Raw genomic sequence first — 15,862 nt, 5'->3', positions numbered from 1 at the left:
AATCTCATCTCAAAGCCTGAAGCCAGCTCTTTATGCTGTATTCATAGCCGGCCTTAGGCATAGACCAATTAGGTGGCTGCCTAGAGCACCGCTTTAGTAGGGGCACTTTTCCAGTATTTATTTGGTGTAGGTAGACCAGGATGGGGGCACTGGGTGGTGTGATGGGGGGTGCCATGGTGCCCTTTTGCCTAGGGCACCAGTTGACCTAAGGCCGCTCCTGGCTGTATTGATGAGGTCTGTAAAAGACTGAAACATGGCATGTCTTCAGCTAGTGGGATTTGACTTTATTGACCAGAATTTACCCATAAAGACATAAGAAGTAAACAGTTATAGGCATTCAGAAACCATATAGTTGAAACAATTATATGTCCTTAAGGGGTCATTTGCATATATCCCGTGGGTCTCCACTACAGGAGGTTTAAATTAATGCACAGTAAAGATTCTAGCTTTGCTGGATATCTCTTGCAATTAACCTATGCACACACATATATCTATAGCTAAATATCTATGTATATATATATATATATATATATATATATATATATATATAAGACACACGCAACCACACATATATATGGTTACTATTTGAAAGACTGAACACTTTTTCCTGTTGTAAAAAGAAAAAAAGTAAACAATCCATGATGTCCCTCCTCTGGACTAGTGATCAAGGAGCCTCAGTCCTCACCACTGACACTGGTGGGGAACATTCACGGTCAGAAAAATAGACACACAGTATTTTCAGATGCAGCTCTTTGCACCAAGTAAAATTTCCCTTAAGAGCACACAGGGAATGTGCACTCCATTCTTGGGGCTGGGCTTCCTATCCAGGCCCCAAATAAGACTCCCTACTGACCGCTACAGAGCTAAGTCTTCCACAACCCTCTCCGTGAAATCAGTGCTCCTGTTAAGAGTAGCTGTCAGATGCACACACACACACACACACACACACACACACACACACACTCATTGGGATTTGATTTTCACACACGCACACACACACACACACACACACACACACACACACACACACACACACACGCATGCGCAAACGCGGTTGGTACAGCTTACCCACTCTGACACCTCCACCCAGACTTTAAGTTAGATTCACTGCCACCACAACACCCAAAGCCAGCTACTTTAAGGGTCTCACAAGGGTACCCAATTGCACTTAGTAAAATTAATATTTATACAAATGGTAGTGTTTGATGGTGAAACAAGACCTTTAGGAATATGGAGCCACAATGGCACTAAATAAATGCAAGTACTCTCAAAGGTTAAATATTTTCTAAAAGTCCAGCCACAATGAAAGGTTTAGATATATTTAATAATAAATATAAAACAATAAAAATGCTGAAAACAGTGAAAATACTGAGTTTCAAGTACAGGAAATATAAAAAAACACAGATGGAAAGACTCGCACAGATACAGAAAAAACTCCATTTAGCTAATCTTACTATTTTTTCTAACTGACTGAAGAATTACTGTTCCCTAGTTGCCTACTAAAGCAAGGTAAGATGAAGGTGAATGAGTGTCTGTCAGGTTCCAAAAACAGTGCACTTATCACGTCTCCCACTACTATTCAATTGCAATTTCAGTGCTGGCTACAGAATGACATCACATCAGGTCACCTGACTGTGTGCTTCCCACAGTACCCCCTCGTTAGAAAATTAGTCAGGATCTGGCAAAGATGTGTCACAATATACACACACAGAACTTTAGCTAAAATTACAGCAGCTAGAAACGGTAAAACAATTCCAACACTTCCACCCTTCCGGCAGAAACTAACAACCAGTTTCTGGCAGCATTCAGACCTGTGAGATGAACTTTTTATGGCCTAAACCAAGTCATTTAATTTCAGGCTATTTTTCATAAGGTTATCTGGCTAAGCTTAACCCCTTATCTTTGTTTTTTTTTTTTTTTTTTTGGATCATCACTGGACTTTATCTTGCTCTTTGTGAATATATTGTATCTGGAGTGATAGTTAATCTTAGAGCTGGTCATAGCTGTTTTTTCCTTAACCCGTTCCCTTCCAGTATCCTCTGTCAAAATATATACATTTAATCAGTTACAACAATACAGTCTGACATACATGTATATTTCTTTTCCATCCAGCAGAACCCACCGTTGATGCATTTTTAACAAATGCATCTGTACAAATCAGTTTGATATTCAAATGACATATAATTCTTTACAAAACTCCAGCTAGCTATGCTGGGATATGTTACACATGCACTGCCCTACTCCCTCTGGCACAGCTGGCATTACCTCTCATCATGACACAATCACATGAGCGAACATTCAAATGGAGTTTTTTACAAATAGCTTTATGTATAGAATTGTGGTGCAGTGGGTTAAGGAAATTTGCCATTACCCTGCTATTGTGTGATTTTGGTATTAGTATATATAATTTGCAGGGGGTGGAGGGGAGCTTTCCACTATGATGCAAAACAAGTTTTTTTTTTTTTTGCATATTCGATCACTTTACATTCACTCTGAAGAGATCACTCTTTGAATACTAGCTCTTGTGAATGTCTGATATTTGAAGAGACAAAGTGATTCATATTCAACAGAGAGACAAAGCTTGGTCACTATACCAAGGAACTAAAATTAAAGACAGCCTTATCATGTACCAGCAATTATGAAACCTAGACAGAAAGCAAATTATTAATGACAGAATGTCATATTACCATGCAACCCAACAAAAACACCAGAACCACTCTCAAAAATTTTGGTTAAGTATCAAACAACTCCTTAATCCAGGGCGATCCACTACCCCGTCACCCACCTCCTCAAATACCACAGATAGCATAGCATCTCAGTTCAATACACATTTTATCAATTCTATAATATCCCTCATAAACAATGACACCAACACACCCCTAACCATCCCAAACAGACCAGGATCTTACCAAAACACATTCTCTAACAAGCCCATACAAACTAGCATCATAAAAACTCCTGTACAAATTAAAACCCTCATCTCTTGCAGCTGACCTGCTCTGCAACAAATTTCTCAGGGTGGCTGCAGATACCATCTCTTATGCTATCTCGATCGTAATCAATCGTTCTATTTCTGAACAGTATGTAACTAAGCTCTGGAAAATATGTCATATAATCCCACTGCACAAATATGCCCCTTCTAAAGACTTCTCAAACTACAAACCTATTGCTGATATCCCTCCTCTAGCCAGAATTCTGGAAAAATGCATTCATAAACAACTACTTGACTATTTACTTAATAATAACCTCATATCCTATACCCAACATGGTTTCAGACCCACGCACAGCACCACTACTGCACTAATTAGTTTTACCAATACTGTAAACCTTCTCAAAAATGAGGAACAACTCCTAAATCAAATTTTCTTGACATGTAGAAAGCTTTTGACACAGTATCCCACCAAAAACCACTCAATGAACTTTCATCATATAACGTGACCCAACCTTCATTATCTTAGTTTCACAGCTTTCTGTCTCGCATACAACAGTCAGTAAAGTGGGATAACAATCTTTCCCCCCTCTCCTACCTGTCTCTGTTGGAGTACCCCAAGGTTCTATCCTTGGACCTCTGTTTTTCATCATATTTCCTAATAACCTCAGCACTGCCACACAACTAGCCTCCATTGTACAATACGCCAATGATTCCTGCATCATCTGCTGAACCATAACCCTTCTTGAACTCTAAGAAAAAAAAAATATCTACATGACATAGGAAACTATCTCACCAACCACTAACTAATACTCAACCTAAACAAAACTAAACTAGTAATTTTCTCCAACATCAAACCTAAAAATAACCTCCCCACCTCATCATCTACTCTGCCAACAAAACTAAGATCGAACCTGTGGAACAAACTAAACTTCTAGGTATCACAATTGACAACTCTCTTAAATTCAATAAACACACAGCACTAACCAAGAAAAAGGTTCATGTTAAACTTGGCTCAGTCTACAGAGACAAACTGTACCTTACTAACAACACCAAACTATCCATAGATAGAACATACCTATTATCCACCCTCCTATACTGTGCTCATATTAATACCAGCCTTCATAAATCAGACATAAATAAACTAGAGGTCTGCTACAATAAAATTGCCAAATTGGCTATAAACCAACCGCACAGATCACACCACTGCACTGCACTAAGAGAACACAATTGGATCAAACTACCTAACCTATTATACCTGAACCAACTAATCATTACCCACTCCATCATCTACTAGCATGAAAACTACCCTGCACTAGTTCAGGCAAACACCAACTGCAGAACCTTAAGGTCCTCCAATAAGCTTCTGCTAAAAGTCACAAAATCCAACAACACCTTTGGTGATTCCCAGTTCTCTAACAAAGTAATACCTGAAACCCAATCTCCCAACACATTCTAAACACCACAAATGCTCATAAATTCAAGCTTCTCCCAAAGGAACACCTATCCATCACTGGCTATGTTCCTGCACATCTCCTGGCTAACTATATCACCATCCCCTTTCCTACCTCTACTGACCTCCCATGCACATCTGTAGTGCCCCTACCCAGCTTCTACAGTCAGGATGCTCTCATACTACATATGTTATTACTTATATTGTGACGACATATTGAATTTGTAAAAATGTAAATACCAAATGTATTTGCTTCTTTCTCTCATTACTTGTAACTATGTTAATCTCATCTTTCTTCAACCTGTACATTCTTACTTTATATAACTCCAGTGTAGTTCCCTTACACATTTCATATAGCTATGATACCACCATACAACTCATGTTGGGACTATATTCTGAATTTGTAAATATGTAAATTTATAATGTTTAGGCTTTTTTGCTATATTATTTTTTGATTCTTATGTATTTTAACATGTCATACAACAATATCTATATTTTCAATTGTGTTATTCTTCTATATTCAATTACAATATTATGGAGATTTTCTCCCTGGGCCTCAATTTAAAATGGGCTTCTAGCCCAGTTGGACACTACCTGATAAACAAATGTAAAATAAATAAATAAATATATGTATATATCAGAGTGTGTGTGTGTGTGTGTGTGTGTGTGTGTGTGTGTGTGTGTGTGTGTGTGTGTGTGTGTGTGTGTGTGTGTGTGTGTGTGTGTGATTGCGTATGTGTATGTATATATCTATATATAGAGATACAAACACACAGTCACACCCACCTACCCATATATACACATACATATATTTTATATATATATATATATATATATATATATATATATATATATATATATATATACATGTAACATTTATATATAATTGATATGAAAGGCAAATAAACTGCATTATATTCATTCATTAAAAGACAGCATATGTAAGTATAAAGTAACAAACACATTGTAATAAACCTGCAAACTTCCCAGAAATGGCCAAACAAAACTTTGACTTAACATATGCCACCCATGATAGGGTATCTCATTTGTTAAGTGCAAGAAATCTAAATAATAGGTTTTCCTTATTTATTTTCTTATTTTATTATTTCTATTTCAACAAGACCATTAATCTGGGGATAGTAGGGGGTGGTCTTCATGTGCTTCACCCCATGGGACTTCCACAGACAAGCCAGCAGGTCTGACATAAAATTGGCACCTCTGTCAGACAGTATTTCCTTTGGGACACCTACCCTGCTGAAAATCTCTAGCAAAGTATTTGCCACCTTCTAGGCCTCAATGGAGGACAAATCCACTGCCTCAGGGTATCCTGTAGCATAATTTACAATCACTAGGATATACTTTTTCCCTGTGGAGCTTGGGGTACTCAGAGGACCCACAATCCTCAGTCACAGGCAAAGGCATCAAAGGAACTCTCACCTTGTCTCCTGCCTTGCCTACCTTTTGGCACTGCTCACAGGACCTGCAGTACCCTGTTACATCTCTGGAAATTCCAGGTCAATAGAAAGTTTTGCATAATACACCTCTTTGTACATTTTATGCCCATATGACCTGCAAAGGGAATATCTTGGGCTATGGCTAGAAGCACCAGACGGTAAGCCCTAGGCACTACCAACTGTTGTACTCTCTCACCTACTAGTCCTCCCTCAGGGGTCCAATCTCTGTACAGTAACCCTTTGTTCCAGTATACAGATTCCCCCTTCTCTTGAGAAACAGGTGCCTCCCTAGCTACCTGTCTAAGGCCTTGCAGTGTAGGGTCTGAGAGCTGAGCCTGTCTCAGCTCTCCTCTTGTAACCCTTCCCACAAGAAGTCGGGCATCCTCTAACAGCGGTGCCTCACTGTCAGCCTGGGTACTACTACTCACCTCTACCTTTGCAGTTACCCTGTCCAAGGGAACATCAGTACCCACAAGCAGCTGTGGCTCACATTCAGTTTCACTGCTACAGCATAGCTCACTCCCTGAGGTAACCACCTCAGCAGTCCTGGCTGCAAGTATGCAGTCTGTATGGGTCTCCCCCAGGCTACCAGACCCACATGCTTGTCTCCTAGCCTCACTGCATGTAACTGCATTATTTAACAAGCTAACACCTGCACACAGGAGACTACAACAATAAAAGGCATTTCACATATACACTCTAGCAGAAACCAGAGCAATACAGCACCTTCCACTTGTAAATTCTGGCCCTTAACTTTAACCTTAAATCAGTGGGCCTGAAACCTTCATCCAGACTCACTGGAGCAGACTTGTAAACATCAAAAAGATTCATAAGATCTTACACATTTGAAATGTTTTCTTTCATTTAAAAACACAAGCCTGTATTTTACATTTATTTATGCAATTGATACAATTGTGTATCAAATTCTATTTAACTAGGCTGGCAGCCTTCACCCATCTTCCTCCAATCTTCACAACACATATTAATTTATGTGAGGGAGCAGGAGCATATCCTCAGACTCAGTGAGTACACAGCAGAGAGTCTAATTCTGGATAGGGCACCAGCCCACTGCAGGATATAATTTCATAGGTAAGTACTAGGCTAGCTGCCCTTTCAGGCCATTTTAAGACTAGTCAGTTTCCCTTTTTGTACTCGAATGAAACTATCCCATTTGGTTATAGATTGGCCTAACCAATTCCATGTTTGATAATTATATATTACCTTTAATAAGATTAACTGGGTCATACAGTAGATAATTTGATTGGACCCAGGCATAGGATAAAGCATTTAGGAGCTACCTCTATCCACTATAAGCACATGGGGCAGTCCTCGGGTAAATTTTCCATTTCCCATCCATATATCCAAGTTGCACTTGAATATGGATAGGGATGAACTTTATTTTATTTGGATGGGAAGTTCCAGGACAGCATTATCTTCTGTGAGATATGTCTGTCACTCCATACCATTCTTTTGTTGTAGCAGAAAAAGTTTAGATCCCTAGACAGAGTGTTTCTGATGCCATGTGACTTAATGATGCATGGTAAATATATCAGTATTAGGTCGGAAAATACCTTGTATGCCATACACAGGTCACCATTAGCAGTCTGTAGGACACTGAATACAGTAAAAAGGCTTTGAGTCAGTCCATGTGGGGCATGTTGTTTAGGCCTTGTATCCTTTTGGTAAGGTTTCTTTGTGGCAATTCCAGTTGTATGTGTCTGGGCAGATAAATGGCAAAGATATACACACACACACACACACACACACACACACACACACACACACACACACACACACACACAAAACTATCCACTCATGCTTGACTTGTATACTTACAGGCAGCTTGATTTTACACCAGTTTATCCATGGCATATCTTTTTGGGCATGGGAGGAAACTGGAACATCCAATGAAAATCTATTCAGACATAGAGAGAATGGCATGTGCACTTTTTAAATAATGCACCTCAGTTCAGAAAATAAATGGAAAATCTAGCACAGCAGTGTACAATTATAACTTGTGCCATCTCACAGCAACTCAAATATTGCAGTTTAGCATTACAATGTTATTTAACAGTATACAGTTGCTCATAAACATACAGCACAGCAAAATGTTCTAATGAAAATGCACTGTTATGCAGATCCCACTTACTGTGGTACTGTGGTAGCAGTGATTGACTGTATACCTTATTTTTACTAAATATGAATTTTGTCTATACTTTTTTTTTTTTACTTAAAAGTGTCAGAAAATGGGTTGGCTTTGTGAAACATAGGAATTGAATCCTGATTGTGACCTAAATAACCTGGGAATGACTAGCAGCTTGGACAGTAAAACAATCAGTGACAGAGTGGATTTGTATGGTTAATGCAGGTTTGCCCCACCCACAGATAATGAAGATGATCTGCAGTACTGTGTTAATGAGACCTGTTGTACACTAAGATTACAGTAGGTTGTCCAGGGACATGGAACTGTTTCAGCAAAGCCTGTGTTTGCACAGTAGCTCTGAGTACATAAGTTAGTAAATGCAATCATATAACAGGGGATGCAGTGGACCCTACTTCAGCAGAGCATGCATATGAGCCACTATTGGGGGGATGGGTTATGGACATAAAGTAAATCTATGAACCTGCCATGAATGACAGTATTGTTTGATATTCAGCTTTCTTCCTCTATGGTAATAAATATGCTAGTGAACTGTCACTACATTGGAACATAATGGGTCAATAAGGCAACCATAATCAATATACAAATATTATTACTATTATTATTATTATTATTATTATTATTAACAGCTATACAAACCCTGTAGTTGAATAAATGTGATAAAGATGTTAGAAGAAGAGGAGCTGAGAGGAAAATGCAGCTGTGTTATGTATTAGACAGTATTTATCTATGTAATCTTTATTCATTGTAGTCACTACCTTGCACTGCAAATGCTCAGCTTATAGGTATTTCTAAACAACTTCATGTGTAACAAGCAGGTGTTGTTTATGAGTTTGCTTGATCAGATGCATTATTCAGGTAGTAAATGCTGGATTAATTGATGCTAAGGTCATTAGTTTTATAGGTCTCAGCATGAATTGTTTTGAAACATTTGTCGAAACTGGTATACATTCTACAAGAGATGTATACAAACTGCAGTAACTATTAATTTATTGCAATGTTTAGACTGTCATGCCCTATAATTTGCATTGCATAATTAAACTTAGTTTGTGCAATTATACACTGTGCATTTTATGATTAGTACAATTAATTACTGATCACTGCGGGAGATGAAGAAAACAATGCTTTTAGCTTATGCTATGTACAGGGGCATATGTGATTACTGTGTCATGGGACTGTCAGCTGCAGAGTGAAGAACATTAGCTTTGATTTTAGTGGTCACATGTGCCTGAGTACATCCAGTCCAGGATGATATGATATAGTGTTCTGATATACAGATAGTGTAGGGTGTGTATGCAGAGCAGGGCCACCGGTAGCATTTGCCCAACCATTTCCTTACATCTCTATGCATTTCTTTCATTGTCAGTTTATCATCAAGACAGTGTTTCAGCTCAGTACCATGGAAGTAGGTGGGCTGGAAACATTGCATATGCACTCTGCCTACAGCCTGGTGGTGGCTGAAAATGGTCCACAACCATTAGCCCATTTACCCAACTGAAAATTATTAAATACATAAATAAAGTGGTTGTGGTCCTCCTCTTATCCAGCATTCTGTTGCAAGAAACATTTAGTTCCTGTTTATCCAATGTGCTTTCATTTGATGCATGCCAGACTGGTAAGCACAGTACTTTCATTCTCAGTATTTTGTCAGAGCCATGGTTAAGGCAGTCTACAAACGATGGCTTCTACTACTGACTGTTGACAAACTGGTGGTGGTGTAAGCAGTGTGCACAGTTGCTGTAACCAGCGAAACTGATGGTACCTGCATGTTCAGAGCCAGGCATAGTTTTGAAGATTAATTTTCTTAGATAAAGATCCTTTACCTCTATAGCCAGTTCTTCCTGTAGACTGCAACTTGAAGTCTTCAGATGCAAACTTTGTTAGCCTCAATCTCAGTGCAAGCAGACCGTGTCACTTCTTATATAGTTCCTATTACAAATTTAACTTCTCATTGTTGCTATAGTGGTTAAGGTGTTTACCTCAGACACAAGTTACAGGGTTTAATTCTCATCTTTAGCTGATAACTGTTATTGGCTAGGTGCATAATAGTTTGTAGACCGATTGGCTAGTATTTAATTACAACAACAGGAAAGGCCACAGAAATACCTCGCAAAGAGGATTACTGGCCTCAAACAGATGCCTTACGCAGACCATCTCAAAAAACTCCAGCTTTACTCTGTCGCATATCGCCTACTCAGAGGCGATGTCTGCCTAACATACAAAGCTATGTCAAACCCAGAACTGTTGGACATGCTCCACTTAAAGAAATCCCAATCCCTCCGAGCTACATGCTCTAGGGACCTAAACCTTGTCACCACAATAAACAGAACATGCCGGAGGGATAGATTCCTGTCCCAGAGACTTCCCATACTCTAGAATAAACTACCTATCTATATCAAACAAAGCCCCTCATTAGCACTCCTCAAGAAAAATCTGGATGATTGGATGGGAGTTAGGAAATTCACCCCAGGGATCACTTTTGTGGCTCTGCTTGACAGGGGCACAGGAAAATAATTTTCTTGGGTGGCGAAAGCCAGGGTACCTTTTAGGCTAGGCTTATATAGGCCCTAGGGCCAATAGCCTAGTACCTACCTTATGAATCTATGATCATGTGTAATGCTTATGATATCTGCAGGTATCTCTTCCCCAAATCAGCATTTTAATTACATTTCCTTAAAGTTTTCACTTTGAAGTATTACCTGCTGTTTTGTCACATCACGGACACAATCAGAATTCTACAGAGTTATAGTAGTACTCAGCCTCTGTCATACTGGTGTAAGCATGCCCATCCCCCGGTTAATGTGGGCAAGATAATGTCTGATGTAAAGCGAGGCCTCCTGTCAGTGCACTGTCATGCATAGTTTTTGTATGTAAATGCAAACATCAGGTGTGTTCTTTGTTTGTCTTGTCATGGCCCACAGTTATAGACCAGAAGTTGACAGCCATCATCATCAACCCCTTTTTATTTCCCCATTTTCCTACATGGGGTCGGAGTGCTGTGTGAATTGTTACTATTCTCAGCTCAGCTCAGCTCCACTCTCCTACCTTCTTTGAGGTCATGCCTGGCTGCTTCTGGTCTTCTCTCATGCAATCCATTCATCACTTTGCTGGATGACCTCATGTCTTCTTACCTTCTTCCTTTCTTCCCAACGCCTCTTTATCAACTCATCTTCTGCACTATTTTTACCACTAATTGAGGTCATGCTCCATGTGTCTGTGAATCACCATCTCCATGTGCATCCCCATGCTGTTCTGCTGATTCAGTGCACTGTTTATACATTGATATTCAGAAATATATATATATATATATATATATATATATACACATTTTCCTTTCATTGTTGAGTTCCACTTTGCTATATATAAGTGGAGATTAGCATGCTTTGTGTCTTCTCAAAATTGCATTTTATTGACTGGCCTTTGGACTCTGCAGTCGTTTAGTGACTGTCTGAGATCATCACCACTCAGTGAAAAAGTAGACTTTGAATTATATAATTTAGAGTGCATTTTCTCTTTTTTTTCTGAGATGGTGCGATAGCTGAGAATTTATAAGTAATAAGGTATTGGTAGATGCAGCCAATCTCCCATCTAGGGATTGCAGCAAAAACAATCTATTTAGTTTTGCTTTTTTATTTGTTTTACATGTTTCAAATTGTTTTGGTATGTTTTCTTTTGTTTATGTATATAAAGCCATATCTTAACTGTTCATTATTCAATCTATTGCCTAACTGGGTGGATCATATCACTGACAATGTAATATGAGCATTTGGATTTCAAGCTAAAGATACTTTATATGTACATCTATTTATATACGTGTGTGTGTGTGTGTGTGTGTGTGTGTGTGTGTGTGTTTATTATTATTCACACTATATAGAAGTATGTGTATATATGTATGTGATGAACACACACACACACATACAAAGCATTGTCACACTTAACATTTGTTGATGGCAAGGACAGTTAAAATTTTTAGTTATACTCCCCACAAAAGTTTAATATTCTTCCTGTTTCAGATTCCTGCTGGAAGTCTTTCAGATGTATTTTCTTAACTTTTGTACTATATTTTATTTATTTATTTATTGCATTTGTTTACCAGGACGGTCCACTGGGCCTAGGTGAACCCATTTTCAGTGGAGACCTGGGGAGAAAAGCTCCACATACAATTTACAAGATGATAGACATACAAATAGATATACAGAATACAAATACAATTACATAAAGAGCAATCAGGCAATACAGTAACAAATGTGGACATGACTTTAACTGTATGACTTTTATTTATCATTTGTTAAGGTGGTAAGAGATCTGAGACCTAACATACAGTAGTGGTAACATAACAGATTAGAGCGGATATTTCAAAGGAAAACAAAATGATAAGTTTATACAATAGACAAATCGCACATCAGCAGTAACATAATAAAACAGGAGGTATTTCACAGATTCCTACTGGTTATGAGGACATTTACAAAACATGCATACTCAAGTCATGCTTCTTAATAGGAATGCAGTAGTAGTGTGGCAAATCAAATTATCTTTATACTGCTATGCTTATTGTGTCACAAGTTTTGCTTTCACTACATCTGGTACTAGAAAAGGCTCTTTTGTCTTTCAGGATACTCTTGAGATGTGTGCCCGAGAAAACGAATTTAAGAGCATTCTTTTTGCTCTTTGCTACTTTCATGCTGTGGTGGCTGAAAGAAGGAAGTTTGGACCTCAGGGCTGGAATCGGTCATACCCCTTCAACACCGGTGACCTTACCATATCTGTTAATGTGCTGTATAACTACTTAGAAGCTAATGCTAAGGTGAGACATATTGCACTGGATCACAAAATAATTGTCTAATTTGAAAAAATTGCTGTTATATTCTTTTATTTTTATGTCATTAACAACTGTGTTTGTACAAGTCTTACAAATAATTGACACATTTGATGTACAGAGTAACACCTTTCAAAGAATGGAGTTATGGTATATTCTTGGTCTTTGAAATACTAGCAGATCCAAGTGTCAGCTTTTCTATTGGGGGTGTGTAATAAAAATAAAGTGCAGGCTTAAGAAGACAAAAATAGTTGGACTTAATTTTGCAAATAAGGATAATTTCACTTAGCCGAAGCCTCCATCGTACAATTAAACAGTTGGAGCAGCATCTCTTGATGAGGTTGGAAGGGATCCAGTACACCTGGCAAAAGTACACATTTACACTAGGAAATACATGCAGACTGCATCCAAGCAATGTTCAGAGGAAAGACTGAACTCCAAAACCTAGGCCTGTTCTATGGCTAAGGAGAGAGAGATAAAGTTTTGATGGCCACCCGAGTAATCTGAAATTGTTGAGTGACCTAGGCACTGAAGGAACTGATCTGTGAGGTAGGAATGAGCAGCTGACATTGGTTCACCCATCCTGAGTGTCACATTAGCAGATGGCATCTCAGTCTATTGTAAGACTGACACCTGGCAAAGGTTGACTGTCCTAGTAAGTGCAGCTGAATGGTCAAGAATGGCTACCCACCAGAAACTGAAAGTGTACACTACAGTAGGCTTATACAGAACAGTGCATGCAAAAAAGAGCCTGCACAGTGTGGCATTTGACATTCATGCTGCTGTTGGAGAAGCAAGGGCATAGGGCATTAGAGAAAATGACAGCTGCTGACTAGATATTTGCCACTCCCAGTGTTAGACTGTGAGAGTTTATGGTCAGCAGGCAGCACGGACAAATAGCATCAGTAAATTAAAAAAACTCCATACCCCAGTGATTAGCTTCAGTGCCTCAAACTACTGCCACAGTGTAGAACCACCCAAACCCACTAGCAGGATGTTCCACTCCTTGCCTCTGTATTGTTGTGTGGCCAGTTGTTCAGTACATTACAAACTGTTAAGAAAGTCAGATGAGGAAATGGTGGCATTTTCTTCATTAGAGCATCAGTGCCTAACGATTCTTCCCTACAGTGAGGTTATGTAACTACTTTCGCTATATCAGCTTTTTGTCCACAGCCGCTTTTCTTCATTCATGACTTCAGTTATTCATTTTATAAGTGCATCTGACTGTAGTTTAATGAAAACCAAAGTTTTACATGTGTTCTGTGTAGACTTTTTAAAACCTTTATTTTGAAGCATATGCTTGAAATGTAGCACTTTTTTCCCAAATTAATTTCATATTTTCATATGCTCATGACCCCTTTATGTTTAGGTTCCCTATGATGACCTGCGTTATCTCTTTGGAGAAATTATGTATGGGGGTCACATCACAGATGACTGGGACAGACGGCTCTGCAGAACTTATCTTGAGGAATACATTAAATCAGAAATGCTGGAAGGCGAGCTTTTGCTGGCTCCTGGTTTTCCACTTCCAGGAAACTTAGATTATAATGGATATCATCAGGTATTTATTACTAGAGATACAGCAGATAAAATATCGATGTGTTTGGTTTTCAGAATTCAGTTATTCTGAATAATTATTAAGCAGTTAAGTTTCAAAGATAGAGTATAATAATTTTACAAAATATAACTTTTCTTATGTAAATAAATGATTTTTTCTTGAAGTCACAATGTAAATGAACATGGCATGGAACACAGACAGAAGTTATAGATTTTGTCTAATTTTTTTCCTTCATTTGACAATGGTTGTAGATTTTTCTTGTAGAATCAGAACAGAAATACAATTACAATGAAGACTTCAAATACATTTATCAAAGTCTGTTGGGCTACAATGAACCTTTTCCCACTTGAGTCATCTCATGAATATATTGTCATTTAGGGCAGTAGGCATAAACATTGTGTGCTAAATAGCAGGCCTTCTATGTTGTAGTTTGGCATGCAAATACCCTGTGCATTTCAGCTTTTACACAATGGGGTAAAAAAGAATGTGCAAACTTATCCCAGAGTGTACAGAGTACAAATATAAATACACCCCCCCCACGAATCTTATGCAATTCTGAAAAGTAATCACATCACCAAACAGTGTAGTCCCATTGAGGTAACCTACTGTACAGCAGCTGATGTTTGCAAATGGTATTCACATCATGAAGACGTTGATATCCATCTACCCTGGTAGTAATCAATGCAGCAAACAGTGCTGAATAACATGCTAGAGAAGCAACTCTACTCATAGGAAGAAAATCCTTCCTGATAATAGCATCCCAATGGTGCCAGAAAACTGGGAGCTCACAAAGCACCAGATCCTCCTCATTATCATAATATGATAGTGGCTTCCAGTTTGCCATAACCTCTGGGTAGTGAACCATTTTATGAATTACTTTAAGTATGTTAGTGGACATCATTGCTGAAGTGATAGGTAGCAACATGTGCCTGCCAAGTAAGGTCTCATTTACCTTACTAAGCTAGATGCTTGACACTGCTGGTCTGTGTAGCTCCATCATGTAGCAAATCACTTCCCTTGATCTCAAGCATAGAAGTACCTGGAACACAGAGGTAAACAGTGTTCCCCCTGTGTGCCAGTCAGGAGTATGAGTTTGTGTGCTACACCACCTCAGGAAACCACAGTACATGAACTTCTGTAGTTTGCAGTAGCATACTGGACATATAGAAGAGGAGAATGCTTCGCAGCATTGGTGTACTGTGTTTATAAATCCCTGAGCAAGCCTAGGAAGAGTGGAGACACATTCTGCTGTCTGTCATCTAACAAAATGAGTGTCTCATCTCTGAATAACTATCACTCTTTGATAACCTCAAAAGAATGATTTTTGAATTTCCTTAGCACTATGTTTTTCTGAAAAATTAAAAAGTCAAATGGCTTCACACCTTTGATAAATAAAAACATCTGAATATGTCATCCTGTTTTTAACTGATCATTGTATCCTTCTAATCATCACTGACTGTCTTCTTCCTATTTTCTACATAGGGTTGGGGT

At 38.6% G+C, this 15,862-nt stretch overlaps 1 protein-coding gene across 1 annotated transcript in view; it reads left to right on the top strand.

Moving 5' to 3' along the window:
- DNAH9 (dynein axonemal heavy chain 9) overlaps positions 1-14,443 on the top strand; it is a 3,419,770-nt gene extending 3,405,327 nt beyond the window's left edge. The window contains exons 64-65 of the mRNA XM_044069722.1: positions 12,610-12,801; positions 14,183-14,443. Coding sequence (XP_043925657.1) covers positions 12,610-12,801; positions 14,183-14,443 — 453 coding nt within the window. The remainder of the gene's footprint in view (positions 1-12,609; positions 12,802-14,182) is intronic.
- Positions 14,444-15,862: the final 1,419 nt, after the last annotated feature.

The sequence above is a fragment of the Protopterus annectens genome, chromosome 4.part0, assembly GCF_019279795.1.
Source record: "Protopterus annectens isolate FY-2018-M chromosome 4.part0, PAN1.0, whole genome shotgun sequence".
Lineage (NCBI taxonomy): Eukaryota > Metazoa > Chordata > Ceratodontiformes > Protopteridae > Protopterus > Protopterus annectens.
Note: the sequence above shows the minus strand (reverse complement) of the source record. Positions and strands in the feature narration are given on the sequence as shown.